Raw genomic sequence first — 26646 nt, forward strand, 5'->3', positions numbered from 1 at the left:
CAAGGGGTCCCGGCACCCCGACACGGCCATGCACAGCCCCAGCGCCGGAGTCTGTCCCAGCCCTTCCTTTCCCCCGTGGTGCGTGCTCCTCCTCGCCGCCCCCCCAGTGATGCCACCACAGCCATCTGCTTCAGCGCCACTTTATTGCAAAAACTGCCACAGTGGGTGGGGAGCCGGGGGGACCCTGGCCCAGCCGGACCCCGGCCAGCCCCTGGCAGGGTTACGCGGCCGGTGTCCGCTTCCAGAGCTCCACCAGCTGCTCCTTCAGCCAGGCCAGCCGCTGCTTCGCCAGGTCCATGTTGTCCGACAGCCATTGCCTGCAAGGGGAGGGGGGCTCAGAGCCGGGCACCCACCGGGCCCCGCCGTGGGCAACAGGACGGCGGCAGGGACGGGTGCCTGGGCTGAGGTGGGGGGGGGGGCACGGGGGGCACCTGGCCTGCTGAGCCACCTCTGACTCCTGCACCATGCTGAAGGTGGTCTTGGCCATGGCCGTGGCTTTCTGGGCGTACTCCTGCACCTTCCTCACCAGCGCCTCTGGCTCCCTTGGCACATCGGCTCCTGCAAGCGCAAGCCTCGTGGGAGAGGGGGGACGGAGCCACGGGGCTGTGCCCCCCTCAAACCTCCCCCGTGCGTGCACCCCAGCACCCTGAGCCCTGTCCCCCTCGTCCTGCTGCAGCCCTCGCCCGTCCCTTACTTGCTCCGGCGGCCAGGACGGCCGTGCAGACGAGCGCGAGCAGGAGCGACGCCTTCATGGCTGGGGAGAGAGCAGAGCACGTGGCGTGGGGCAGCAGGTGGGGGCCCGTGCGCCCGCGGGAGTCCCGACCCCGACCTCGACCCCGTCCCCTTCCTGGCGCGACCCTCGCCGTGGGCTTCCCCGCTCACCTGCGCCGGGCTCTGCTACGCGGGGGCAGCCCTGGGCTCCCACTTTATACCCTCCCCGCAGCCGCCTCGGGGGGGGGTTTGTGCAAAGGTCAGGGGCAGAGGGGCTGGCCGGGGAGGGGGCGCGTCTGCAGAGACCGTGCTGGTCTGTGCCGCAGCGGGGCCTGCCTCCCGGCCACGCGTTGGGAAATCCCCTGGGGACCAAGGCAAGAGCCCGGGGGCTCTGCACGCATCTGCGTGTGTGCACATGCGTGTGCATGCCTCCGCATGTGCATGTGCACACCTATGTGCGCGCTGGTGCGTGTGTGGCCAGCCCAGTGCCCGCTGCTGGGTGCACCACGGTGAGGGCAGCCGTGGGGACGGGCCTGGGGCTGGCGTGGGCACGCACAGCACGAGGGTGACATCCAGTGGCACTGGCCCCGGGGCCGATGCCACCTCTGCCTGGGGGCACCGTGAGGGGCCCCGGGGGGCACCCAGGAGGCGCAGGCGGGTGCTGCGTGCCCGGGTTGCGCCCTCCAGACGTGGGGCATCACGAAGGCTCTTTGGACCTTGGCATCGCCGGCGGTGGCCGATCCCTGTCCCTGCAAGCCGTGCCCTTCGCCCCAGCCATGACACATCGCTGCCGGGACCGAGTCCGCCGGGGTGTGGGTGGGCTGAGCTGCATCCCCAGGCGTGTGCCGAGAGCCGGATGCCCGCGGGCAGGGACATATGCGGGTCCCAGCTCGGGTCAAGGGCACGCTGGCACCACATGGGTACAACGTCCCACAGCTGCGGGGTCCTGGCCATACCCAGGGCTTCACCCAGGAGCCCGCGCTCGAGGGGGCGATGCTATTGCATACATACAGAGTCTCGTGTGCCCCCGTGCATCCATCACAGCGTCCCCCCGCACCCGTGCCCTGCCCCACTGTGCATCCCAGGCACAGCGCAGCGGGCAGCAGGGCTGAGGGTCCCTGCAGCCTCCCCCAGATGCCATGCCTTGCCACGCCACGTTTCCCGGGTGCTGCGCAGCCATCTGCAATGCCATCGCTGCATCCCGCAGAGACGCAGAGCCGGGGGCTGCCCCCCCATCCTGCACTGTCCTCTCCACACCAGGGTCCCTGCCCCCAGGAGGGGCTCAGCCCCGGGGCGTCCATACGTACCCCCCATCCCCTCTCTGCCCTGGCCCCTGGCACCCCGCTGGGAGCTGGCAGGGCTGTGGGTGATGTCAGGGCTGCGGGTGATGTCAGGGCTGCGCGCACGTCAGGCGCTTCCACGTTGTGACCTTGCTAAAGTCCAAGCCCGGGGCCTGTGTCACAGGCCTGCGTGGAAGCCGCCAAGGGTGCTCAGGCTGCATAAATAGCGTCCGGGCGCTTCCCCGGCACAGCAGGTACCCGCACCCAGCGCAGTGCAGGTGAGCGGCTGCGCGGAGGGCTGGGGAGAGCCGGTGGCCGCATCGCCTGCGGTGGGGGGGGGGCTGCTGGCCCCCGGGGCTCCCTTCATCTCTGCTCTGTGCTCCCGCAGGCATCCCCCAGCACTCAGGATGTCTCCGAAGGCGGCTGCCCTTGTCCTGGTGCTGCTCGCAGTCTCAGGTGAGGCGCGTGCGGGTTCCCGGTACCGGGAAGGTGGTCCTGCCCCGGGGCAGGGATGGGGACCTGATGTCCCCAGGGGAGCTGCTGAGCGGGATTGCGCCGGCACTGATCCCGGCATCTGCTTGCAGGGACGCGGGCTGACGTCAACCCGGACGAGGTGGCCAGCGTGCTCTGGAAGTACTTCACCGAGCTGGGCAGCAATGCCAAGGAGACGGTGGACCAGCTGCAGCAAGCCGAGATCACCAAGCAGCTCAAGTGAGCGGAGCCGCGGGCTGTGGTGCCGGGGTGGGGGGACACGGCGGTGCCGGGCAGGGGAGGGGGCTGCGGGCACGCCGGGGTGCTGACGTCCCCCCTCTCCCCAGCACCCTGCTGGAGAGCAACCTGCGGAGCGTCAACTCGTACGCCGAGGACCTGCAGCGGCGGCTGGTGCCCTTCGCCACGGAGCTGCAGGCACGGCTGGCGCAGGACTCGCAGCGGCTGAAGGAACAGATCCAGCGGGAGCTGGCGGAGCTGCAGGCCAAGCTGGCGCCCTATGCCGATGAGGTTCACCAGCAGATCGGCACCAACATCCGCCAGCTGCAAGCCAAGATGAGCCCCTACGCCGAGGAGCTGCGCTCCCAGGTGGACCGCGGGGCCGGGGAGCTGCGGCAGGCGCTGGAGCCCTACGCCGCCGAGCTGCGCGACCGGCTGCAGGACAACGCCGAGAGCATCCAGGCCTCCCTCAGCCCCTACGCCGACCGGCTGCAGCAGCAGATCGACGGTGGGGTGGAGAGCCTGAAGGAGCAGCTGGCTCCCCTGGCTGACAAGCTGAAGGCGCAGGTGGGGCAGAGCGTGGAGGAGCTGCGGCGGGGGCTCAGCCCCTACGCCCAGGAGGTGCAGGACGGCCTCAACCGGCAGCTGGAGAGCCTGACGGCGCAGATGGAGCGGGCGGCGGACGAGCTGCGTGCCCGCCTGGCCGCCAGATCGGAGGAGCTGCGAGCCCAGCTCAGCCCGCTGGCCCAGGAACTGCGGCAGCTGGCGAGCAGCGATGCCGAGAACCTGCAGCAGCGGCTGGCCCCCCTGGCCCAGCAGCTGGACGAGCGCGTGGGGCAGACGCTGGAGGCTTTCCGGCAGCAGGCAGCCCCCTTCGGCGAGGCCTTCGGGCAGCAGCTGGTGAAGCGGCTGGAGGAGATGCGGGGGAAGCTGGACTCGGGCGCCGCCGGCGTGGAGGACCACCTGGAACTGCTGGAGAAGGAGGTGCGGGAGAAGGTGGCCGCCTTCCTCAGCACCGCCAAGCCGGCAGAGAACTGAGCCCCCCCCGGCGCCACGTCCCCCTGTACCGCGAGCATTGATGGCCGCTGCCGGCAGCGGAAATAAACTGGCCCCTCGTGATGCACGTGCTGGTCTGTGTCTGTCCTTCCCCGCACCCACCCCGCCGTCCTGGGCAACCTGGGGCGCCCGGTCCAGCTGCTCCGAGGGGAGAGCGTCACCCCCAAATTCGGGTCCCTGGGCACAGAGAGAGAGGTGGGGCCAGGCTAGTGGGGGGGTCTCACTCCCCGGTGCAGGGACGCGGGACGGGAGTGCGGCCAGGGCTGCTGGGGGCAAGCCCGTGCGTCCACGCGGGTGAGGGAGCGGAGCGGACTTTGGTGCCAGAGGAGTGTTGGTGACCGCTCGGCGTTTCGCCCCTGTGGCATGCCGGACTCTGCCCTCCAGGGCGGGATACCTGCACCCCAGCCCCACTGGGGAGACATCGGTCCCAGCGGGTCCCCCGTTTGCTGAGTTGCTTTAGTGCCAACATTGCAGCGCTCTCCTGATTTAAAAGCCTGGCATCAGCCACCGCCACTCTTTACGGGGATGAGACCCAAGCTGCAAACATTGCCGTTTTTTTGCCCAGGGGAAAATGCAACTTGCAAAGGAAACACACCAAAACGTGGCGGGTTTGGTGTCCCGGTGGGAAGCGGGGCCGTGCAGCCAGAGGTTTGCGAGCAGGCAGCCCAGACGGAAGGTGCGCTCTCTTGCCTGGACTGCGGGCACGGCCACTACGCCCGTTCCACCCTTCCCTGGCACAGCCGGAGCCGGGCTCATCCTCCCGCACCCGCCCCGGCCCCATCCCGGGGGTGCAGGCTCCCTTTTCCCCCCGCTTTGGGCTGCAAGCTCCTGCAAGAGGAGTGGCCAGCCAGCGAGCCGCAGCTGGTGGGTGTCCCCGTCCCACTGCTCCGCACCCCCTCGCCACCCTGGCAGCTCCCGTCCACCATTTGCTCCATGATGCAAAGGTCGGCTGCGAGGGCAGGGTCATCCTCATCCCGAGACGGTGGGACGGGAGCGGCGTGGGGCAGGTGAAGGGGCGGCTGGCGGTCAGATGACCGGCCCCCACGTCACCTCTCAGGAACGTCTGTGGACCTCCACGTTGTGTTTACACGGAGTGAGGTCCAAAAGGCCTAGCCCCGTGGATGCGCCTTATCGCCCGTGCCTCTCTGCCTCCCTCCAGCCGTATATAAAGGGCGCCGCGGGCTGGCTCCCGGCAGGAGGGACGCGGGAGGCAAGCAGTAGCCGTGGTGAGCAGGGCCACCTTGCGCCTGGTTTGACGTTGTCCAGCCGGAGGAGCTGGCTGTCGTCTCGCGTGCGTGCTGGTCACGTTACGGGGGGACGCCAGGAGCAAGGGCCTCGCGTAAAGCAAGCGAGGGGGGGAGACCTGCAGCACGACGTGAGCCAACGCGCTCCCTTCTCCTTTCCTCTCTCTCCCCCCTGCAGCGCGGTGGCACGCTGGCCGGGCAGACCATGCCTCTGAAGGCTGCACTTCTCCTCGCCCTCCTGGCCACCTTACCGGGTGGGTGTCACGGCTGGCGGCCGCGGGACGGGGCAGAGCCAGGGGCGGGCAGCGCCACGGCCGCCCCGCTCACCGCCGCCATCCTGCCCGCAGTGTCGCGGGCCGAGCTGGCACGCAGCGGCTTCTGGGAGTACCTCGGCCAGCTGACGAGCGACAAGGAGAGCCCGGAGCACGGCCGGAGCAGCAAGCTGGGCAGGGACATCGCGTGAGTACACCGCTCCAGGGGCTCGCCCTGCAGCGCCCACCCCGACACACGTCGGCCCCCGTTTTCTCCTTCCCCGGGGACAGAAAAGCACAGGGGGACGACCCTGGCGGCTGCCAACAGCTTTTATTAGGGGCGTGTTAGGGGAAAGCGGGGGCTCTGAGGTAAGTCTGTCACCATGTCTGCTGTCTCGCGCAGAAACCTGAAGGAGAGTCTTCAGGATGGGGTCAGCTACATGGGAAACGTCCTGGGGAAGCTGGCGCCCCTCAACAGAGGCCTCCAGCCCCGGCTCTACCAGGACTCGGACAGCCTGCGGAAGCTCATCAGGAAAGAGCTGGAGAGCCTGCGAGTGAAACTGTCCCCGTACGTGGACGAAGTCCACCACAAGGTCGGCAAGCACCTGGAAGATCTTCGCTACCGGCTGCAGCCGTTCACGGAGGAGCTCCTGGACCAGGTGTCCCTGAAAGCCCGGGAGCTCCGGCGGCACCTCATGCCTGGCCGGGAGGCGACAGCTCAGCTCCTGGAGGGCGCGGACGAGGTCCAGAAGTTCATGGCTCACTACGCCGACAAGATCGCGCTCCACACCGACCAGGTGAAGGACATTTTCCAGCCCTACGCGGACAGGCTGGTGACCGAGATCCACCGCAACGTGGAGGAGCTGCACAGGAACGTGGTCCCTCACACCCGGGCCAGCCCGGAGCAGCTCAACCAGTACATCCAGGAGCTCTCCGCAAAGCTGACCCGCAATGCGAGGGACCTCCACCAGCAGATCCAGAGGAACCTGGAGCAGCTCAAGCTGAAGCTCAGCCTCTACCCCGGAGGCCTCCAGGAGCCGCCGGCCCCCGCGGACCACTACACGGAGGAGCTGGCCCGGGAGGTGCAGCGGCGGGTGGAGGAGTTCCGGAGGGACACGTACGTCCAGATCCAGGCCTTCACCCGGGCCCTCGACCAGGAGACGGAGGAGATGAGGCTGAAGCTCTCCTCCCGGCCCTCCTACCCGGGGGACCTGCAGGACGGGCCGCCCCCCGTGGAGGACCTGCACGCCCGCCTCGACGCTCTCTGGAGAGACCTGGCCCACAGCCTGAGCGAGCGGGGCGGCGAGGCCCGCTGACGGGCCGGGGCCGGGGGCGGGGGCCGGGGGCAGGGGGCGGGGGGCGGGGGCAGGGGGCGGGGGCCGGGCCGCTCCGGTCGAGCTGTACCCAATAAAGGCGCCGCCATGGCTGACCGGGCCCCGGGGCGAGCAGTCTCCCGCCTCACGTGACCGGCCCGCCTCACGTGACCGGCCCGCTTCACGTGACCGCGCAGGCGCGGCGGGGAGCGGTTCCGGCGGCGGCATCGTCATCGTCATGTCGGCGCTGGGGGCGGTGGAGGCGGCGCGGGGGTCCCGGGGGTCCCTGTTCCGGCCCCTCAGCGCCGAGGACGGCGAGCAGCGCCCGGCCGAGATCGAGTCTCTGTGCATGAACTGCTTCCGAAACGTGAGGGAGGAACGGGGCGGGCGCGGGGGGGGCGGCGGGGCCTGCCGGGCCCGGCCCGGGGAAGGGGCCTGCCGGGGGCTCGGGGACCGGGCCCGCCCGGGGGTCTTGGCGGGGATACGGGGACTGGGGGAGCCGGCGCCCCGAGGAGCCGGGTTCCCACGAGGCCCCTCGCTGCCGCAGGGGGTGACGCGGCTCCTGCTCACCAGGATCCCCTTCTTCAAAGAGATCATCGTCAGCTCCTTCGCCTGCGACAGCTGCTCCTGGTCCAACACGGAGATCCAGTCCGCGGGCAGGATCCAGGAGCAGGGTGTGCGCTACACCCTGGCCGTCACCTCCCGCCAGGTGAGCGGGGGCTCCCCTCTCCTTCCCCCCCCCCCGCCCCGTGTGCCGGGGCGGTGGGGAGCTGCCTTGCCCGTGCCTTGCACACGCCTCTGTCCCTCGCGAGCTGGCCTTGTTCGAGCAATAAAGCGTTTGTCTTCTGTGCCGCTTGAGAAACCGCGTCGTTTGTTCTGCAGCGACCACCTAAAGCCCAAAACGCGCGTATTTTCTGCACGAACGGAGGGGCTGCGAGAGCTGGCCTGCAGCTGCCGCCGCTTTGGCGGGCGCTGCGTGCCCCGGTGTGGCCGCTTCGTGTGGGGGGATCCCGGGCCTGTCGGGGATCCTGACGCTGCTCCTCAACTGTTGTGTGCAGGACATGAACCGGGAGGTGGTGAAGACCGACTGCGCCACGGCTCAAATCCCAGAGCTGGACTTTGAGATCCCTGCTTTCACCCAGAAGGGAGGTGGGTGCGCGGGAGGCGCTGGGTAAGGACCCCAGCGGGGTCCGTTGGGTCAAATCGGTTCAACAGGGCCCACGTGCGGAGGCTGCCAGGGATCGCTACGAGCTGGCAGGGCGGGTAGCGCTTGCCGCCGTGTACTTACCGGTGCCGTCGCTTCTGGTTTTTTTCCTTCTCAAGTGCTTACCACCATTGAAGGGATAATTGACAGAGCTGTTGCGGGCCTGGAGCAGGACCAGCCCATCCGCAGGGTAAGATGCTGGGGAAGGGGACGCTCCTCAGGGACACCTGCTCGGGAAGTGCTTATTTTGTTCATCCTGGGTGTTGCACGCTGCCGATGAAGAGAGTGTAGGGGGCTCTCTGGTTTGTGCTGCTGTTGTCTTTGGCTCTGGGCCGCCCCTGGCATCAGCCTCAAGCGTGTCCTCTTTTGCAGGCAACGGACAAGGAGGTGGCAAGTAAAATCGATGAGTTCATTGGTAAACTGAAGCAGCTGAAAGAAGTACATTCCTCCTTCACCTTTGTGAGTACGCTCAAGCACGCAGCCCCTCTCTGCACGGGTGGGGAGGTGTGGGGCAGCTTCCCAAGGCTTCCTTCTCCCGCAGATCATAGACGATCCTTCAGGGAACAGCTTTGTGGAGAACCCTCACGCGCCACAGAAGGATGACGCTCTTGTGGTCACTCGCTACAGGAGGACTCCACAGCAGGCTGCCATGCTGGGGCTGGAGGTAATGGGGAGCTGCTGTGGTGTTGTCAGCCAGCGGGCCCACGTGCGCCGGGGCAGCGGGGCCGATCGGCCCCCTCGCTCTCTGGGTGACCCTGAATTAAAGAACAGAAATTAATGCTGCCTCTGGTGCCCCCTCTTGCAGGGAGAGGAGTTGGATGAGAAGGTGGCCGATCCCGCGGAGGATCTGAGGAACGAGGTAGGTGACTCTGCGGTGCAGCAGCGGCCGTGCCGGGGTGACTGGCACCCAGGACGGGCTTTCTGATTCTGCTTTCCATTCCCGTGACCCAGGTACTGCAGTTCAACACCAACTGCCCCGAGTGCAACGCCCCAGCTAACACAAACATGAAGCTAGTGCGTATCCTTTAGCGGGTGCCCTCTGCGGGGCTCTGCATGGAGGCTGGCGTGGGGGTGACAGTCACTCTGTGTGCTGACCTGGGTCTCTTCTGCTGCACCTATAAGGCAGGAATAAATTATTTCTAGTAGAGCCCGTCAGGGTGTACATGCGTCTCCGTGATGCTCCCAACTTGCCAGTGAGCTCCTGCAATGCCTCGGGAAGGACTGAGGCCACGAGGAGGGTGCAGGCACTCTCTTTCCCTTGAGTTTTCCTTGACTGCCTGCTCCAGAAATCCCACACTTCAAGGAAGTGATTATCATGGCCACAAACTGCGACTCCTGTGGGCACAGGACAAATGAGGTGAGGTGGAAAACCCTTAAGCCCTGGGCTAAGGAACCGTCCCTGGGTTTGGAGGGTAAACGTTCTTAGGGCGTGATTTAAGTCTAAAAGTCCGCGAAGCTGAGTGCCGGGTGTTCCCAGGTGAAGTCTGGAGGAGCAATCGAACCACAGGGCACCAGGATTACCCTTAGGATTACAGACCCCTCGGACATGACGAGGGACATCCTCAAGGTACGGTGCCTTTGGATACCCGCCCTGTCCTCCCGTGGCGGGTGTGCAGGGCCCGGCCGTCCCTCGGCGAGGGGCTCATGGGGTGCTCGCCCTCGCAGTCAGAGACATGCAGCGTGGAGATCCCAGAGCTGGAGTTCGAGCTGGGGATGGGAGCGCTGGGGGGGAAATTCACCACGCTGGAAGGGCTGCTGAAGGACATCAGAGAGCTGGTGAGTGGTCCTGCGCCGCTGCCTGCTGGGGGGCTCTGAGCTGGGGGGCTCCGAGCTGGCTGAGCGAGCGGCTCTGCTCTTCTAGGTTGAGAGAAACCCCTTCACTCTGGGGGACAGCTCTACGCCCAGCAAAACTGAGAAGCTTCAAGAGTTCATTGGGAAACTGTGTGAGGTGAGTGTGCTTTTAATTTTCCACACTCCGTGATGCGGCTTTCGCCACTGTCGCTGCAGCTATGACGTCTGTTTAACCGAGCTCCTTGGCGAGTGTAGCCGTATTTTTCTAGCTGTTCCGCCCTTAACCCGTCACGTCCCTGCTTGTCGTATCAGTCTGGTGGTGGTTTTTAACTGAGGAAAATGTTAGAACCGTCTAAAGCTGCAGAAAGTCTTGGTGCTGAAGGGTCAGAAAGAGCCTTAATGCCTGGACGCGCTCTCTTTCTGCAGATCACAGAGGGAAAGAGAAAAGCTCACTTCATCATGGATGACCCTGCGGGCAACAGCTATCTTCAGGTACGGTCTGAACTCCTCCAAGTCTCCGGAGCCGTTCTGAGTGGATTTTCTCCTTTGTGTCGGCGGGGGGGCAGGGTTCCCTTTGGGGCTGTGGTAGTGAGCGGGTCGCCGCAGGCTCTGCCCAGGGAAACTTCTGCTGGCTTTGGGGGAAAGGAAGATGGGAGCAGTACCCGCTCCCCGGGCAGTCCCGGGGCTGGGAACGGGATGTTCTCTGTGGGCTGACGGACAAGCCTCGCCCTTGTTGGGGGCGGTGCACCTTGTCCGAAGCCCCCCCCCGCCCGCCATCGCCGGGCGCTGCTGGAGGCCGTGGGGGCTGAGGCTGTGAGGGGAGCGCTGTGACGGAGGCCGTGGGGGCTGACGCTGTGAGGAGAGCGCTGTGACGGAGGCCGTGGGGGCTGAGGCTGTGAGGGGAGCGCTGTGACGGAGGCCGTGGGGGCTGACGCTGTGAGGGGAGCGCTGTGACGGAGGGCTCCGTCTCGCCCCGCAGAACGTGTACGCCCCGGAGGAGGACCCGGAGCTGAAGGTGGAGCGCTACGAGCGCACGTTTGAGCAGAACGAAGAGCTGGGCCTGAACGACATGCGGACGGAGGGCTACGAGTCCCAGGGAGCCCCGGGCCGGTAGCTGGGCACGGCCGGAGCCCTTCAGCCTCCTGCCCTGCTGGCTCTGGGGACCAGGACCGATTCGGGGCCGGGGTCCCTCTCCCTTTCCCCACGGCGCGTACGGCTGGTGCGTCGCGGGGAGCGCCGGGTCTGGGGGCTGCGCCCCAATAAAAGGTTTTGAACGGAGGGACGGTGTCTGCCTGCCGCCGCCCCGCCCCGCGCGTCCCTCCGCGCTCGCCGTCCCTTCCGGCCGGCGCCATGATGGCGGCGCAGGGGCTCTCCAAGGCCGAGTATCTGCGGCGGTACCTGAGCGGGCCGGCCGCCGCTGAGGCCGCCCAGGTCCGCCGCCGCCGCAAGAAGAAGCAGCCGGGCGGCGCCGGCAGAGGCGGGTGAGTTGCGGGGAAAAGGGGGCGCCCGTGGCCTTTTCGCGGCAGGCCCGACCCTCCGCGGGCCTCGGCGGGGGAGTTCCCCGCGGACCGCGCCCGCTGCGACCCTCCCCCCGAGCCTCTCCTCGTCCCGCGGGGCCGGGACAGTCCCCGGGGTCCGTCCCCCCCCCCCGACTCAGGGTAGAAATCCCCCTCCCCCGCCCGGTCCCCGCCGCCGCCTGCGGGCCAGCCGGCAGCCATCGGCCGCGGCCTGCCTGGCCGGTGGACTGACGGCAGGGTCCCTCTCCCCGCTGCCAGGATGCGGATCGTGGACGACGATGTCAGTTGGAATAGCATCGCCGCTGTCCCGGAGAAGGAGGAGGAGGAGGACGAAGGGGACATGCCTGTGGTGAGCGGGGAGTCGTATCAAACGTGGTTTCACACGCTAAATCCGTTCCCTGTATGGCCCACCCTGTGGGGAGCGATTGCCGAACCCTCCCCCCCCCCCTTTTCTGGTAGGTTCTGCAGCAGGGATGGGGGAGTTCTGGCCTAAGTGCGCGGGGGTTGGATTAGCCCCTTCTTTATGGCCTTTGCGTTTCCACAAAGGCCAAAAGCGGGTGGTAGGGTCAGCGCGGTGGTTCTCGCAGCTTTAAAACAGCCAGTCAAGACAAGGTAGAAGGCGACTGTGCGATTGCTGGAGCTGGAAGTCTCGGCAGCACAGAGATAAAGGTTGAAGGCAAAGGCTGCGGAAGGTGGTTTTGAGATCAGTGTGTAGGAAGGCAGCTAAGCCATGGCCACATGTCAGTTGCCCGTCAATTGCCTGTCAGTGCGATCAGGCTTAGTTACTTGTGTTGGAGGGTAGAAAGCCTTTCTTTGGTCCTTTCTCTTCAAAGGCGTGTTGTTTACTCTGGTGTTTTATCTTCAGGTGGCAGAATTTATTGATGAGCGTCCAGATGAAGTGAAGCTCATGGAGGAGTTCCGAACAAATACAAAGTGGAAACTTTTAGGAGGTGAGACCCTCTTTCCCTGAATGTTTTAACTGCTCTAAAAAATGACATTGCAAGTTAAAAATCATACTAGCTAAAAAAAATAAATCCTTGAAATGCCAAAGAGATCACGCACAGGGGCGAAGCCTAATGATAGTGACTTTCTGATTGTCTTTCTTCAGACCAGAATGAAGACTCACAAAGCTCGGATATTTCAGTACCTGCCAAATCCACCGCAAGGTACGGGGCTCAAACTAGAAATTCTAGACGGAGCGCTTCCACGTGAGAGGATGGTATTGTGAGGGCACAAAATGGGTTCTATAGTTGAAATGTTGCAAGGGTCCCTGGAGACAAATGACAGCCTCCTGTGGTCCAGGCTGCCTCAGAGGCTTTTTGGTGTCTACTTTGGGACGTCTGCGGCTCAGTGATGTAGGTCACTACATGGAGGCGCAGAATCAAGAATGAATTCGCGTTCAGAAAGCTGTTTTCATTCTTGACCCCTACTGCTAGCTTTACGGGTCCCACTTGGTTTTTGTTTCCAGTCTGGAGTCAGCAAAGCAAATGAAAATCTCACTCCTATTTTCACTTTCTCTGTCCCTCCCAGGCGACAGCGCCACGACTCCCCAGACAGCTCGCCGCCACGGAGGCTGCGGCATGACTCCCCGGACAAATCCCCTCCAGGGCACCAGCGCCACGACTCCCCGGATCTGTCTCCGCCCAGGCGAGAGAGAAACAATTCCCCTAACCTCTTGCCTCCCAGGCGGCAGCGCCATGACTCCCCAGATCTCTCCCCACCAAGAAGGAAACGTCACGACTCCCCAGACTTGTCACCACTAAGAAGGAAGCACAACGGCTCTGCGGACCTCTCTCCCCCAAGAAAGAAGCGTCACGACTCCCCGGACCTGTCGCCTCCCAGGCGGCAGCGTCACGACTCCCCGGACCTGTCGCCTCCCAGGCGGCAGCGTCACGACTCCCCGGACCTGTCGCCTCCCAGGCGGCAGCGTCACGACTCCCCGGACCTGTCGCCTCCCAGGCGGCAGCGTCACGACTCCCCGGACCTGTCGCCTCCCAGGCGGCAGCGTCACGACTCCCCGGACCTGTCGCCTCCCAGGCGGCAGCGTCACGACTCCCCGGACCTGTCGCCTCCCAGGCGGCAGCGTCACGACTCCCCGGACCTGTCGCCTCCCAGGCGGCAGCGTCACGACTCCCCGGACCTGTCGCCTCCCAGGCGGCAGCGTCACGACTCCCCGGACCTGTCGCCTCCCAGGCGGCAGCGTCACGACTCCCCGGACCTGTCGCCTCCCAGGCGGCAGCGTCACGACTCCCCGGACCTGTCGCCTCCCAGGCGGCAGCGTCACGACTCCCCGGACCTGTCGCCTCCCAGGCGGCAGCGTCACGACTCCCCGGACCTGTCGCCTCCCAGGCGGCAGCGTCACGACTCCCCGGACCTGTCGCCTCCCAGGCGGCAGCGTCACGACTCCCCGGACGTCTCTCCAAAGAGAGTCAGTTCAGCCACGGGGAAAAAGGGCTGCAAAACCACAGACAAGTCACGACCAGGGGGAGTGCAAGGAGAGCAGTCTCAGCTCAGGCACGGTGCCTCTGACAAGTCCTCGTCACGACAGAAGCATCAGGCTACTCCAGATCTATCCCCCCCACGGAAGAAGAGGTACGATTCTGACCCGGATTCATCACCGTCTCAGCAAAAGAGGACTGGGTTACCTAGCCTGAAAAAGCAGAGCAGAACAAAAGGTGAGTGTGACTAAGAGTTTGTTCTGTCTGTTTGTCCTGCGCTCTGCTGGCTGCCCACTCTGATCATGTCTGCATGCTCCTCAGAGGCAAGTGGCGTGGAATTAGTAGTCCATGATCGTGGAATGGTAGCAGATAGGTGGCTGTTTGCATTGGTAAATGCAAATTACATCTTGTAATCTCTTTTTTTTTTTTTTTTTGAAATCAGCTGGACCAGAATTAACCTAAGGGTTAGCTGGCTAAGGCTGAAACATGTCAGAAAGGAAAACAGAGTTTCAGCCTTGTCTCCAGGCAGTATGTGTTCAGAAGGAAGAGAATTCTCAGGCTTTTGTCACATACCTGTTGTTTCCCTAGAGCTTGTCATCTCTTAAGGCCTTGATTTTTCCAGGAGTTCACCTCGTGCGCCCTTTTGTGGGACTAATTCTGCGATTTTTAGTTAGTGTATATCTTTACTGCAGGTGCTTCTCCGACCACGAAAAAGCTCAGGCAGGTGGCCTCGCCTCAGAGAGGCCCTCTCAAACGCAACCGGAGCCAATCTTCAGACTCGGATTTATCTCCCCCACGACGGGCTCTGCCAGCCGGAAAGGATCAGCACAGTCCAAGGAGTCCCCCTGACCGTGATGCGAAGGGACCTCCCAAGAAGGTAAATACTTTTTTCTTTCCGTTTAAGCTGTGGATGATTTCCTGTTGATAGAAAACTGTAAAAGCCTAACGACTTAAAAACTGTGGAGTAGAAATTTCGTATGCCTCGTGTACGCAGTCGTGCCAGACCCTCTGCTCGCAATAAGAGGCGGAATGAGAGAGGAGCTCTGCCTTGATTTGCTCTGTTTCTGGAGGTCTGGGGAAGTTGTCTGTGAGCAAAGTGCCTTTGTAACACGGCTGACTCTGCTGGCACATATCTCTTGATTTTAGGCAGTCCCCTCGTTATGCCTCTGGATCGCTGGACAGCTCTCAGGTAGCAGTAACTGTGACTTTTGTCTTGTTTCATTTGTAGGCAAATGTGATGTTTTCTGGGGTCAAAGCTGGCTTGGTGTCAGCTGATGTGCTGCAGAGGGAACAGCAGGAGCTGAGGAAGCATGAGAAAAGTAACAAGCACTTGGAAGGTAGGGGTGTAAAACGCTGCATCAGCACCAGCTTGCCCTTTCTCTGCTCTCAGCTGGCTCCTGATGCTGTATCAGGGCCTGGTGTTGGGGTGCTGACGGGGAACATCCCTGTGCGGCAGCAGCTGGGCATGCTGATGGATTCCCTGGGTAGGGTCACGGAGCCTCTGAAGTAACAGACTTATGGTGATTTCAAAGCAATGCCGGTGAAATCGTAGAGAGGGTGAGAGGTTTTTTCCCCCCTCTGTCTGCCCCAGCTGCGAGTCTGAAGAAGCAGACTGATATTCATGGTACAAGCGTGGCTGTGTGGGGCAGCAGCTAAAAGCAAGAGCTGTCATCTTGCCTGGTTTTGGATGACGAGCTCTTTTGAAGGTTAGAACAAGTGAAAAGAAAACACATTGAAACAAGTCACGGTTAGTCATCAAATTGTCTGGAGAAGGTGAAACGTTCCCACACGCCTGACTTGAGGCATCTCCCCGCTCCAGAGGAGTCCCGACACTCAGAGACGGTCTTCCGAGACAAGACAGGCCGCAAGAGAGACCTTGCGCAGGAGCGGCTGGAGCAGATGCAGAAGGCTGAAGCGAAGTCGGAGAGAGACGAGCAGTACGCCAAATGGGGAAGAGGGTAAGGCTCTCCAGAGCTCCCTGGCGCCGTCTTTGGGCCTCGCGTTACAGTTTAGGACTCTCCGCTCCCTGATTTTTTAGCCCGGTTTTGGTACCGGTGTTGTGGTGTTGGTGGCACCTCACTTTGTTCCGAGTTTGAGCCTAGGACCAGGAGAGCAGACATCCTACGTGTCATAGAGACTCCCTCAGTTATCCTCTCTGTTGCTGGATGTGTGCACAGCGGAAGTTCAGGGCTGCGATCCATCCTGCGGATGGAGCAAGTCACGGTAAAGGATTGCTTGTTTTGGAGGTGAACCTGTTTGTGTTTGTTTTCAGGCTAGCGCAGGGCAGGCAGCAGCAGCAGAACGTGGAGGATGCAATAAAAGAGATGCAGAAGCCATTGGCCCGTTACATTGATGATCAGGATCTGGATCGAATGCTGCGGGAGCAAGAGAGAGAAGGAGACCCCATGGCTGACTTCATCAAGAAAAGGAAGGCCAAAGAGAACAAAGAAAAGAAAGGTTTGGATGTTGAGTTTCACCAGTACGTGGTTTAAGGCCCTGGCGGTGTGGCATCGATGGCGATGCGACCGCGTGATTGTGCTGAAGTAGTATGTGTTGCTCTTTTTGTTTCTAGAAAAACCCAGGTACAAGGGACCAGCACCTCCACTCAACAGATTTAATATATGGCCTGGGCATCGCTGGGATGGTGTGGACAGGTACGTGTTCCTCGGACGGCGCTGTGTTAGAGTAGCCTCAGAGACGTTAACTGCTGCTAACCACAGATAGAGCAGGGAAACTGAGCCAGGGAAAAAGAGTGGAAAACTTGTGATGTCTCCAAAAAGTTTCATCACTTCAGAAAAGCATCTGCACAGCAACCCACGGTCTTCTCTGTATTGCTTTGTAGGTCCAACGGATTCGAGCAGCAGCGCTTTGCCCGGATGGCCAACAAGAAGGCAGTTCAGGAGCTCGCGTACAAGTGGAGCGTTGAGGACATGTAGACAAGACGAAGAACTGTGCAAAGCTCCTGAATTGATGCTGCTGAGATTCACCTGCTGCTGGAGCCATGAGGAATGGCTCGCTCTGCCTGGACCCAGCCCTGTCCTTGGCGCTCAGTGTCCCAGCAGACCTTGCTTCCAAGAGGCAAGGCTGAATTTAGAGGAGAGCTGCTGAAAGAGGATATTCCCGTCGGGTGGAGAGGATGGGCGCAGAGAACTGCAACTGGAGTAGTGGTGGAGAGGTGCAGTGGCCGCTGCTGGTGGCAGTGCCTCGGCTCTCTGCTGCTTCCCCTGAGGTGCTGCAGACATTGATTTCTGGTCCATTTATTTGTCTTCTAACTGTAGAAACTCTATGCTTAATTGTTTTATGCCAAATGCTTTGTCCTCTGAGGGCGGTTCACAAGTCTTCAGGTGTCCTAAATCTCAGGTTTTTCTTCATGGTGAAAGTACGCCAAACCCTTGGCCAGTGGGGAGCGAACCTCATCCAGTAGGTCAGTCTGTTCCAGTTGCAGTTTCAGTTGTGTTCGAGTTCTTCCAGAGAGGGATGGTACCCTAAAACCTCTTAATCCAGCAAGCTGATGTCAGCTCTGCCCTGTGTCCTTCCCAGCGCACCCAAAGGGCTTCTCTTAAGTTTCTGTAGTTACCATGTCCCCCAGTTCATGGAGTCACCGACTTGCGGTGAAGTTAGTGAAGCTCAGCTGCTCTTAGCCCGGGCCGAGCAGGAGGCTGGTCGTTCTGTGTCTCTGGTTCTCCCCTGGAAGAGGCCGAGAGCCAAACCTTCAGGAGCCCTGGCAATGCTCGGGGGGACAATTTCTTGTGGAAATACACGTACAGAGGGCGTTGCAGTTGCTTCCCCCGACTGTTGCTTCGGAGCATGTGAAGTGTAACCCCTTGCCTGTGATCAGATTTGTCGGGCTTGGAGCTGGAGGCCAGGCAGAGAGCTTCCCTTAATCCCCGACTGTGAGAAAGCACTCGTGGAAATAAATACAGTTCTTCGCTGAAGTCCCAGGGAGCGTGTGTTAAACGCAGCCAGCAGTTTCCATGGAGATACCTTGTTTTTGCGGGGATTCTCGAGCCCTAGGAGGGCTGTGGGTGAGAAGTATAAGGACAAAGTCTTTGCTGGAGTGGGAGAGTCTTGGGAATTCCTTCCCTGTTTTTTTTTTTTTAATTTTTTTATTCACTGTCTTATGTTTCTAGCAGTCCTGGAATCTGTGTGTACACTTGCCAATAACAGCTTTCTTTTCTTACTTGATTTTGCGTGGTGGTGATTGGTTTTGTGGTTTGTTTTTTTTTTTTTTCCAAGGCCGGGATGAGGAGGGTAAATCATTGTTAGTCTCCTGGTAATAGAATTGGATATAACGTGGGAATATATATAGGATATACAAGTGGGAACTTACTGGACCCTACCTGCGCTGCCAGTCCCGCCTGTATTTATGGGGTAGTCAGCTAAGCTTCGCCGCGTGTTTTGGGGAAAAATACTCTGTGTAAACCGTGGGCTGCTGCTCACAGCCGGTCACCGAGGCTGGGAGAGGAATGGAGAACCAGGCACCATTTGTAGGTCCTGTGGGAGCGAGCTGTGGCTTTTTTTATTTTACTTTCATAGCCAAAGCTGAGCCGGTCTCATTTCTTTTGTGGGCGCAAAGGCAGCGTCAGGAAGGCTCTACTCACGTGGGCCCTATTGCAGCCTGTCTGGCAGGAAAATGGTTTGGGAGCGCGAGGCGATAGCGTGAGGCAGCAGCGAGAGTTTGGAGCTGCCTGCTGTTTATTGAAAGCCTGCTCCTCAGCCGTGCCCATTTTCCAGTTGTACTTTCCCCTTCAATCACCAAGGCCCTATTTTTATTTTTTTTTCATGTAACTTGAGGCAGCTGCAGCCTTAAAGAAGGGTGCCGTTACATTTGACACATACTTATTTTTGCTCTCGCTTATCCAAGTGCTTCTGGAGATGTAAAAAACCAGTAAAATACTGTGGAATTACTCAACTCACCTTACTGTGGACAGTTGTTGCCCTGGCTAAATGCTCGTACCTTCCTGTCCACGCTGCTTGAGCGAGAGCGTGCCTCTTGCGGAGCAGCAGAAGGCGGCAGCTGGCGCGATGGTTGGGCGTATAACCTGCTACTGGGGAAGCAAAGCCGTTTTAATGCTGGTACGGAGCACGTTTTTTAGTACCTGAAAACAGTGTGAGCTGCTGCTCTTGCAACTTACTGTGAAAACTGCAGTTTTCAGATTTTTAGTTAGAGGTACGTGTGTTTGTTACTACCCAAGGGACCTCCTATCAGTGTTTGTTACCGTACTGGAATTACACAATGTGTCTATTACTCGTTTATTACCAGATATTTTCTCCGTAAAATGTATCTGTGAAACATAACAGAGTATGGGAGAGCTCACAGGATGCAATTCTGACATTTTAATATGGATCTTTCTGTCTTGTTACCTGAGGGAACACTAAGGTGGGACAGTAAAGAAGAGCGAAGGCCAGTTTGCCCCAGTGCCCTTGGTCTGCATCCCGCGTCGCTGCAGCTCTCCTGTCCCGGCTGTGGCTGTGTCTGAGCGGTTCTGGCATCAGAGAGCGCTTGGGTAACGCTGTGGGATCCTCTGGGATGAGAGAGGTGATGGAGATAAAGCCAGTGCCACCGGGAAGCTGATGTCTTCATTAGTGTCTCTGGAAGGGCAGCAGCCCCGGTCCTGGCAGTGAGCGGTGACTTTGATTAGCTTTAACCCCCAAAAAATGAATATTAAAATCTTAATTTAATTTAAAACACTGTCATTCACAGTCATGGCAAACACCGAGCAGAGTAATTATTATGCAAATTAGGCAGATAGAGAAATGATTAATAATTGTGCAAATTAAAAATTATTGTAAACATCCTGTGACTAGTGATAAATCCGGGAGGAGTGCGTGCATGGGAGGCGGCATTGCTCAGCTAGCTCCTGCATCCTGATTTTCTCATTACTGGAATTTAATTAGCAAACGATGCAAAGGAGCCGAGCGGGGCTTGGGGGCAGGTCGAGGGTCGGAACGGGCTGGTGCCTGGTTTCAGACCAGGGGAGAGGGACACCAGCCGGGCGCTCTGGCTGCTCGCACCCACCTTGAACTGGGAGTCCAGCTCTCAACTGTAAACTCCGTAATTTTGCGGAGAAGCTGCTTTTGGAGCCAGTTTCCTCCTCTTCCGAAGAACCATGCTGCAGGGCGGCCAGGGATGCCACGGGGATGCCGCACGCTCCTGGCACCGGCGTCCCGGCAGGCTTCACCCCTGACCAGCCCCCAAATGCGCGCTTGCTAATGACTGGCGGAGCTTGCCCCCGTGAACAACTAATGAGCTGATTTGTCTGGCATTTTGGTGCTAATTGCACAACATTATTTCCCCCCCCACACCCGTTCGACTGTTTTACTTTTATACTTTTGACAGCGAGCACGATAATAATAATAATAGGCTTACACTGGCTAATAGGCTTACGTGGTGCATTATTCATGTCAAGGACAAGCAATTAAGCTTGGCCTCGCACATAATAATTAGATTTTTGTTGATGAGCGCATCGGCAATGTGTTTAGTTAAGATTAAGAGCCGAATTCCCGGTGTGTGCTGCCGCCTGCCCCCCATGACCCCTGCCCACTGGTGGGAGGGCTCGCCCGTGGCGGTGGGCGCTCGTGGGGCTGGCCGGAGAGGTGGAGGGCTGCCACGTTCAGCCACGTTCGTTCTGCTCTGGTGAGGGGGAATGGGGCTTCTCCCGACAACCTGGCTCTTGGTTGGTGGCTTTTCTTTTCTTTTTTTACCACAGCTCCAGCAAAGCGGGTTCTGGCAAGTGACGTGTTATTGTACCGCTTTCCTGCTGAGCTTTCCTATTATTTTTTAATTAAAAACAGCCTGAGATTTGTCATTTTAATTTTTCCTATCGTGGGCAGCGGCTCCAAGTGGCGGGCACTCGGCAGAGCTCAATGGCTGCGTGACTCACCGGGGGACGGTGCTGCGGCAGGGTCCCCAGGGCGCAGGATTTGGGGGGAAAAGCACTTTCCCTGCGGCTCCGTCCCGCGGCGGGGCCGGGAGCGAAAGTCACAGAGGCTGACAGGTTAGCGATTGCATATGCATACGTGCACTCTCCCTAATTATGGAATAATTAGGGACACGCAGAGATCAAAATTACTAATAATATTTACTCTAGACTCAATTTTTTTTAAATAACCTCTCTCTCTCTCTTGCTCGTTCGCCGAGTCTTGGTGGAAATAACTTTGCAGATCCCAGTTAATGAATATTTGTAAATGCAAGAACATTCGGCGCCGGAATATCCAGAGGGCATCCTCTCTCTGCCTTGTAATTTTTTTCGCGAGATATTTAATATTTATGGTTCCGCAGCCTCGTGAATAAAGAGCCACCCGCGAACCCCCAGGAGCTCAGGGGCTGGGGATATTTATGGCGCTTCCTCTTTTCCTTTTCAATTACAAAGACACCTCACATAATTAAGTGCTAATAACCTTGTTAATCTAAAATTGATACTCTTTCTCCTGGCCATCTCTTAATAGAATTAAAAGCAGATTAATAATCAAGGGTTGGAGATGTTGCACGTAATTAAGGAAGAGGGGGCTGCCCTCGGGCCCCTCACGGCGCTCCCCCGGGGGGGATGCGGGAGCCAGTGCCGTGCCGGGACCAGGGCTGGCACGGGCGATGCCGGGGTCAGGGCTCCCCGGCCACCCCGGCGGGGAGAAGCCTTTCCCCTGCGCTCTTTACACAGCTTAAATTTTTAAGACAAACAGCCATGTAACACCATCTCTTAATGAAACTGTTTTATGTTAATTAATTATGTATCAAGACTCATTTTCATGCACGGCCCAGCTCCGCTTCCCCTCCGCCGAGCCTTTGATCTGTCAAAAGCTAAACGGGAGATAAATAATCAAATTAAAAAGCAGCCTGGATGGAAATAAACACATTTTCGATGTGTTATCTGCCGGTTAGAGCAAGGCACCAAGCCGATTGGGGCCTGCGGTTTGGGGCTGCGCAGGGCGGGGGAAGTTTCCCGTGCCTCAGTTTCCCTGCAGTCCCCCAGCCCACCCCTGTGTCCCGGTGCATGGAGAGGGGTCTCGGGGGCAGCTCAGCGGCCCCTGCCTCCCGGAGAACGGCCGCTCATCCTCTATCTGCACAGCACTGATGAAAAATTAAAAGTCTGCAGCGCTTCTTCCTTCCAGGTGATGAAACATCCCACGGCAGCTCCGGGCCGCAACCCGTCCGTGCCCAGGGAAGTTGAGATGTCAGCGGTGGGCACAGTTTTGGGATAATTTAACACGGTCTCTAAGAATTTGTTACACCTAAGCGGAGGCAGATGTGCATCCATATTCATTTTGGAGGACCTTCAGAAACTGTAACTTCCTCAGCCAAGCCAGCCGGCCGCAACCCTCCAGCCTGGGCTCCCGTTCAAGCGCAGGAGGTGAGGATGGGGACGAGGGCTTGCTGTCCGCGGCCGCCTGGTCCCCTTGGTGGCAGGGCTGAGGCTGTGGGGCCGGGGATTGCAGGGCTGCAAGGAGCGAGGCAGACCCTTGAGCGGGGAGCCAGAGCCTTTATCGTCGTCCCCACGCTTCGGGACCCCGCCTCAGCTCCCCACCCTCTGCCTGCTTTGCCCTGCTGCGGTCCTGTAAATCAGGTGTTGCTCTAGCGGTAAACACCCTACAGCAGAAATTACAGATTATAATTGTGGAGTGCTTTATAGCCGTAATAAAATTGTAGTGTTCTAGCCTGTGTGTAATTACCGGCTAATAGATTTCTTCTTAAACGGCTTAATGCAGAGAGGGGTCCTGGCGGGCACCGGGGGCTTCGCCCACCCACCGCTTCTGTGGTGCCGGCGCTTTGGGAGGTGGGCGCAGGGGCTCCCGCCTTGCTGTGGTCCCGAGGGACCCCTTTCTGATGAAGACATCAGCTGGGGGCCACGGAGAGCCCTGGGGAGTGGGGGATCCCTGCTTTGGCGGGGGGATTAGAGGCTCCTGGCTGCTGCTCGTGCTGCGAGCTCCCTCGTCCCGCTCGGCGTTGAGCGGAGCTCTCGCCCCTGGCTGTGCAATTTGTGTGCCAGGGAACGTTATGCCTAGGGGTTCTTCAGTTAGCAGATTAGGAGGGAGTTGTTATATTGGGTCAGCTCCTCTTTGGGGTGTTTTAGTGGCGGTGATGATGATGATAATGTTTTCTCTCCAGGTGCGCTCCAGTGTGCTGCAGCCGCAGCTCCCGTGCAAGCAGAGCCGGGCCAGCGCTGTGCAGAGCGAGCAAGCGTGCCACGCCGGGACGTTGGCCAAACCCGGCCCTGCTCAAGTGCTGCGCCATGAGGTCTCCAGCCCAGACAGGACCCCATCCCTGGCAGTGGACAGAGAGGGACACCGCGTCCCTTTCCAGTGCCGCAGGTGAGCGTGCGTGACCTTCCCCAGTGCCACGGTCGTGTGGCGAGGAGGAGGAGGGAGCGCAACGCTGTGGCAGAGAGCCTGCAACAGGCACGAGCATGGAAGCAGCGTTGTCCGGCTCTGTGCTGGGCTCCCGTAGCGTCCTGCCTCCCGCTAGGACCTTGGCGTTTGTGTGGGCTGGCGCGCCAGGGTGTCGTGGCAAAGCCAGCCCCGGCGATGGTGCCCAGTGGGACCAGCCAGGGCTCTGGGCGGCCTGGGGCAACCTGCCTTTCCCTGCCACCGTCCTGCAAAGCTGCCATCTCGCCCCGCTGCCAGGAGGCGAGGCCGAGCCCTGAGCAATCAAAGGGAACGCGCAGAGAGTGTCGTCCCCTCCAGTGTTGCCCTGGGCCCTGCCTTTGGGCTTCTGAAGGCTTTGCTCCAGCAGTGTCAGTTCTCATTAATCCGCACATCAAAGCTGGAGCCGCCAAACATCCCGGAGAGATCCTGCCGGCTTCCCGAGCGGTGTCGCGGGCAGGCAGAGGGGCGAGCTGTGCGGGGAGGCTCGGAGCTGGGCTGCTCGGGGCAGAGCATCTGCCGGCAGCCGCGGCGTGATCCCCGGGGGCGGGCGGGAGCCGGGCTCCCAGCCTTTGGCGCTTGCATGCAAAGCCCCCGGGGCCGCGGCCGGCGGAGCTGCGAAGGGAAGGTGCGAGGTGTCTCCTGGCCAGGGGAATGCCCTTTTGCAGCCTGATCTCCAAGACGCTGCATAAGCACAAGCAAGAAAAACAGATTCTGCGAGAAAACACACACACACACACACAAAAAAAAAGGTACTCCTGCACGCTGGAGAGTTTTATATGCCCCACCACAGTCCCCTCTGTCACCGTGAGACAGGGTTTCCCTGCTCTGCATCCCTCCAGCGCACTAAGCCGCTCAATGCATTTTTAACATGGCACAGGAAATCTTTGTATTTTTTGTCAGACTCATTCTTCTCCCCGGTCTCTCTGTAGGGGGCTGAATTATTTAATGCTGAATATCAAGCAGAGATGTTTTCCCTTTGCCGGGCTGCTGACTGTGCACTTTAGGGCTGGAAAGATTGGCAGATGGCGGCTCTCCAAGGTGGGTGGAGAGGAACCCGTCGTACCGAGCAAATTACCCGCTTGCAGCCAGATTTACGGAACAGCTCCCATCCCACCTCCAGGCATCCAAACAAACAGGGCAGATTCCCTGCACTCGCGAACCGCGCCGGTCCCCGTCTCTGTGCGCAGCGAGGAAAATGTGCTCGAGTTTGGGCCTTTGTTTCTATCCTGGGAAGGACCTGCAGGAGCAGAGCAGCAGGGACCAGGGGAGCCGGCAGCCCCGTCCCAGCGGAGCGATTCCCCCGGGACAGGCAGTGCCCACCGAGGAGAGGGAAGGGGCGGCCCGTAATTGGGTAACGGCGAACATATGTTGGTGGGGTGGGGGTCGCGTGCGGCAATTATCATACGCCAGGTGAATAAACACAAAGGGCTGGTTTGTGTATCGGGGTTTATCTTTTCCATTAATGGCTTTCTAAATTGGTGGCAGTGGAGCAAAAAAACCCAATTTGAACTCGGAGCATGCATGATTACTATTGTAATAACCTTGGCTAATAAGAATATGATGTGGTGTTAGGCTGGGAAAGAAAACACATTTCTCATTAGCTTTTTGATTAATTACTCCACATAATTTCCTAGGGGGACATGCCTGGGACTGATTGCCTTTGCTTTTGACGCGTGGAAGTGGTTTACCTTAACTTAATAATTTTCTCAGTGACATTTTAATGGCAGTCCTCAATTAATCTCCAGTTGGCTGGTGCTGGCGGTGCCGCCTTGCCCAGGCGGAGGGCAGCCCCTCGCCCTCTCCCCGCTCTTCTGGGGCCTTCAGAGCATCCGTCCCCTTTGCCCACCCTTCTGCCAAGCAGGGGAAGGCGGGGTGAAGGCCAGCGGTTCGGGCAGGGCTGCCCGGGGCCGGAGCCACTGGTCCTGCCCTTCCTCGGTGATGCTCGGTCCCCAAGCGTTTTAGATACCTGGGAGCACGACAGCAGTGCAGCCGCTTCCTCACCGGGCGAGCACTGCCAGGGATCCAGCTGTTAGAAGGCATATGTTTACATGGCTTGGAAGCGACCAATTTCCTTCCTCGCGTTATAATATAAATATTTTACAGGAGCTAAAATATTCAAAGATCGTTTGATGTTGCCACATGGAGCGGTATCAAACGAGGGCGGGAAGGAGGGGGAAAAAAACTGAGAGGGGAGCAAGCAGAGATTCATTTGTTTTCCTCGCTGAAAATTGAATTACGCTGCATATTTCCGCATCATAAAATTACCCAGAACATTGATCTCTGCTTATTGTTTCAGGAGCAGGTGCTTGGCTCCCGCCACCGCCGCACCCCACGGGGCCACGTCCCGCGTGGCTGCGGGAATGGGAACGGTCCCGGTGGCACGTCCCGCGCCTGGGCTGTGCATCCCGCGTCCCACGTCCATCCATTTGCTGCCGGAGTCTCCGCCTGAGCGGTGCAAACAAAAGCCCCCCCCGGCACTTTCCAGCTGAGTCCGGCTTTTAGACCAGAATTAAAACATTGGCAGGTTCATCCAGATTTCCCCTAAATAAAATGTCAGCGTAATTCCACATCTCGCCCTGCTCGCCTGACATTTCTGGGAGTATTGTCTGAGCACTGATTGCCTGCTGCTGGAAGCTGTTTGCCACCGACCTGCTCTGCCTCCGCTCTTGCCTCGGCGCTGCCCAGGACCAGCATCCTGCTGCTCCCGGGGGCTTGCATCAAATAAAAATAGGGCCTGGCTTTTGCTAGCGCTCCTCGCAGGAGGCTTCTTTGGGTGACGGCGAGGCGTTTCCCATGGGAACGCAGCCCTGGGAGCGGCGGTCGAGCCGGGGACGGAGGAGCAGCCCGAAAGGGGCTGCCGAAGGGCGGATGGGTGACAAAGGGTGCTTGCTCTGTGCCGGGCACTGACCGGGGTGCCAGGAGGATAAATGCTGGCGATATTTATTTTTCCATCCAAATGCATGGATCAAAGCTGACACTTTAATCTTTTCAACAGCATCTCAAGGATTAAAAAGTTGCAGGCAAATCACGGTCCTAAATTGCTAATATATTTTTGCCTGTCAGTTGACAAATCACTTTACCAACCGCTTCCTGCGGTCCCTGGGTTTGCTGCTTTGGGATGTGCCAGCTTCGCGTCTCAGCGGCTCTGCTGCTCTCGTCCTCGGGAGCGCGCTTTCCCCATCGTGCCGGCTTGGAGCGGGGTCCCCGCTGGGGACACAGCCTCCGCTTTCCCCCGCGCCCGCTCGGCAGCGCTCTGCCTTGCCGTGGCTTTTATTTACCGGCACGTTTATCTTTCAAACAAAGTAATTACTAATTAATTGGTGAGGAGCTTTATTTCTAATCCCTCAGCTGACGGGAGGGAAATCTGGCCGGTTTGGTGTGGGGGGTGCACGCACTTCGTGGCTGCGCTGTCTGGCTGCCCGCAAAGAGCGAGCGGCTGCCCGGTGCGGGGAGCAGGTAGTTGCCGATGGATGGAGCTCCATCCTCCCGCACGGTGGGGAAACAACACGGCAAAGAGCGGCTTTGGGGGGCTGCGGGAGGCCGGGGCGGGCGTCGCAGGGAGCGATGGCAGCTCGGCAGGAGCTCTCTTTTCCTCTCTCGCCGGAGGGAACGCCGCTTTGCTCTGCCGTAGGGTTTCAGCTGGATTTAGGGCTTGCCACGGTAAAGCCCCTGTTATCTCGGGCAGCCCGTTTGGATAAACACGGCGGCTTGTTGCTAAAGCCTCTGCTCGCTCAGCAGCCCTGCCGCTGCAGCAAACGCCGCTCTGCAGGGCC

The 26646-nt window shown here is 59.9% G+C and overlaps 6 protein-coding genes across 11 annotated transcripts; 5 read left to right on the forward strand and 1 right to left on the reverse strand.

The window, feature by feature from the left end:
- Positions 1-124: 124 nt before the first annotated feature.
- Positions 125-2399, reverse strand: APOC3 (apolipoprotein C3). Of its 2 annotated transcripts, none has more exons than XM_075774449.1 (4): positions 2019-2399; positions 695-754; positions 432-558; positions 125-317 (listed from the first exon to the last, which is right to left on the reverse strand). In XM_075774449.1, the coding sequence occupies exons 1-4, from the start codon at positions 2023-2025 to the stop codon at positions 221-223; spliced, it is 291 nt and encodes a 96-aa protein (XP_075630564.1). In that variant the 5' UTR covers positions 2026-2399; the 3' UTR covers positions 125-220. The 2 variants fall into 2 exon arrangements, with proteins under 2 accessions (XP_075630564.1, XP_075630563.1); XM_075774448.1 differs by lacking the exon at positions 2019-2399 and adding an exon at positions 883-901.
- APOA4 (apolipoprotein A4) lies at positions 2196-3822 on the forward strand. The gene is made up of 4 exons (XM_075774440.1): positions 2196-2269; positions 2380-2447; positions 2576-2702; positions 2810-3822. The coding sequence occupies exons 2-4, from the start codon at positions 2399-2401 to the stop codon at positions 3735-3737; spliced, it is 1104 nt and encodes a 367-aa protein (XP_075630555.1). The 5' UTR covers positions 2196-2269; positions 2380-2398; the 3' UTR covers positions 3738-3822.
- A 452-nt stretch (positions 3823-4274) lies between these two features.
- On the forward strand, positions 4275-6685 carry APOA5 (apolipoprotein A5). 4 transcript variants are annotated; one of them, XM_075774438.1, is made up of 4 exons: positions 4277-4431; positions 5178-5253; positions 5347-5458; positions 5654-6685. In XM_075774438.1, the coding sequence occupies exons 1-4, from the start codon at positions 4327-4329 to the stop codon at positions 6564-6566; spliced, it is 1206 nt and encodes a 401-aa protein (XP_075630553.1). In that variant the 5' UTR covers positions 4277-4326; the 3' UTR covers positions 6567-6685. The 4 variants fall into 4 exon arrangements, with proteins under 4 accessions (XP_075630552.1, XP_075630553.1, XP_075630550.1 ...); XM_075774436.1 differs by lacking the exon at positions 4277-4431 and adding an exon at positions 4677-5046; XM_075774437.1 differs by having other exon boundaries at positions 4275-4431; positions 5178-5458.
- Position 6686: 1 nt separating this feature from the next.
- On the forward strand, positions 6687-10836 carry ZPR1 (ZPR1 zinc finger). Its single transcript, XM_075774439.1, has 14 exons — positions 6687-6930; positions 7111-7272; positions 7622-7712; positions 7887-7957; positions 8140-8226; positions 8309-8431; positions 8573-8626; positions 8719-8785; positions 9054-9124; positions 9245-9334; positions 9433-9543; positions 9629-9715; positions 9985-10050; positions 10538-10836. The coding sequence occupies exons 1-14, from the start codon at positions 6802-6804 to the stop codon at positions 10670-10672; spliced, it is 1344 nt and encodes a 447-aa protein (XP_075630554.1). The 5' UTR covers positions 6687-6801; the 3' UTR covers positions 10673-10836.
- A 68-nt stretch (positions 10837-10904) lies between these two features.
- Positions 10905-17698, forward strand: BUD13 (BUD13 spliceosome associated protein). Of its 2 annotated transcripts, XM_075774412.1 has the most exons (11): positions 10905-11039; positions 11334-11424; positions 11941-12025; positions 12184-12241; positions 12606-13750; positions 14206-14390; positions 14742-14850; positions 15333-15471; positions 15786-15970; positions 16086-16167; positions 16356-17698. In XM_075774412.1, exons 1-11 carry the CDS (start codon positions 10909-10911, stop codon positions 16447-16449), a joined length of 2304 nt encoding a protein of 767 aa, XP_075630527.1. In that variant the 5' UTR covers positions 10905-10908; the 3' UTR covers positions 16450-17698. The 2 variants fall into 2 exon arrangements, 1 of the variants encoding a protein (XP_075630527.1); XR_012838738.1 differs by lacking the exons at positions 16086-16167; positions 16356-17698 and adding an exon at positions 15105-15219.
- Positions 17699-17844: 146 nt separating this feature from the next.
- On the forward strand, positions 17845-25440 carry LOC142604889 (uncharacterized). The gene is made up of 4 exons (XM_075774445.1): positions 17845-21861; positions 22617-22819; positions 23803-23911; positions 25170-25440. Exons 1-4 carry the CDS (start codon positions 21757-21759, stop codon positions 25320-25322), a joined length of 570 nt encoding a protein of 189 aa, XP_075630560.1. The 5' UTR covers positions 17845-21756; the 3' UTR covers positions 25323-25440.
- Positions 25441-26646: the final 1206 nt, after the last annotated feature.

This window comes from Balearica regulorum, chromosome 23 (genome assembly GCF_011004875.1).
Source record: "Balearica regulorum gibbericeps isolate bBalReg1 chromosome 23, bBalReg1.pri, whole genome shotgun sequence".
NCBI classification, from domain to species: domain Eukaryota; kingdom Metazoa; phylum Chordata; class Aves; order Gruiformes; family Gruidae; genus Balearica; species Balearica regulorum.

Coding starts and splice junctions, on each gene's coding strand:
- LOC142604889 (XM_075774445.1), top strand. CDS start 21,757: ATGTGCATCCATATTCATTTTGGAGGACCTTCAGAAACTGTAACTTCC. Junction 21,862..22,616: donor CTCCCGTTCAAGCGCAGGAG/GTGAGGATGGGG, acceptor TTTTCTCTCCAG/GTGCGCTCCAGTGTGCTGCA. Junction 23,912..25,169: donor GCAGATGGCGGCTCTCCAAG/GTGGGTGGAGAG, acceptor TTATTGTTTCAG/GAGCAGGTGCTTGGCTCCCG.
- APOA4 (XM_075774440.1), top strand. CDS start 2,399: ATGTCTCCGAAGGCGGCTGCCCTTGTCCTGGTGCTGCTCGCAGTCTCA. Junction 2,448..2,575: donor GGTGCTGCTCGCAGTCTCAG/GTGAGGCGCGTG, acceptor ATCTGCTTGCAG/GGACGCGGGCTGACGTCAAC. Junction 2,703..2,809: donor GAGATCACCAAGCAGCTCAA/GTGAGCGGAGCC, acceptor CCCTCTCCCCAG/CACCCTGCTGGAGAGCAACC.
- APOC3 (XM_075774449.1), bottom strand. Junction 559..694: donor CGTCCTGGCCGCCGGAGCAA/GTAAGGGACGGG, acceptor TTGCGCTTGCAG/GAGCCGATGTGCCAAGGGAG. Junction 318..431: donor GAGGTGGCTCAGCAGGCCAG/GTGCCCCCCGTG, acceptor CTCCCCTTGCAG/GCAATGGCTGTCGGACAACA.
- ZPR1 (XM_075774439.1), top strand. CDS start 6,802: ATGTCGGCGCTGGGGGCGGTGGAGGCGGCGCGGGGGTCCCGGGGGTCC. Junction 9,125..9,244: donor GTGGGCACAGGACAAATGAG/GTGAGGTGGAAA, acceptor GGGTGTTCCCAG/GTGAAGTCTGGAGGAGCAAT. Junction 10,051..10,537: donor CGGGCAACAGCTATCTTCAG/GTACGGTCTGAA, acceptor CTCGCCCCGCAG/AACGTGTACGCCCCGGAGGA.
- APOA5 (XM_075774435.1), top strand. CDS start 4,786: ATGACCGGCCCCCACGTCACCTCTCAGGAACGTCTGTGGACCTCCACG. Junction 5,047..5,177: donor GGAGCTGGCTGTCGTCTCGC/GTGCGTGCTGGT, acceptor TCCCCCCTGCAG/CGCGGTGGCACGCTGGCCGG. Junction 5,459..5,653: donor AAGCTGGGCAGGGACATCGC/GTGAGTACACCG, acceptor TGTCTCGCGCAG/AAACCTGAAGGAGAGTCTTC.
- BUD13 (XM_075774412.1), top strand. CDS start 10,909: ATGATGGCGGCGCAGGGGCTCTCCAAGGCCGAGTATCTGCGGCGGTAC. Junction 12,242..12,605: donor CCTGCCAAATCCACCGCAAG/GTACGGGGCTCA, acceptor TGTCCCTCCCAG/GCGACAGCGCCACGACTCCC. Junction 13,751..14,205: donor AAAGCAGAGCAGAACAAAAG/GTGAGTGTGACT, acceptor TCTTTACTGCAG/GTGCTTCTCCGACCACGAAA.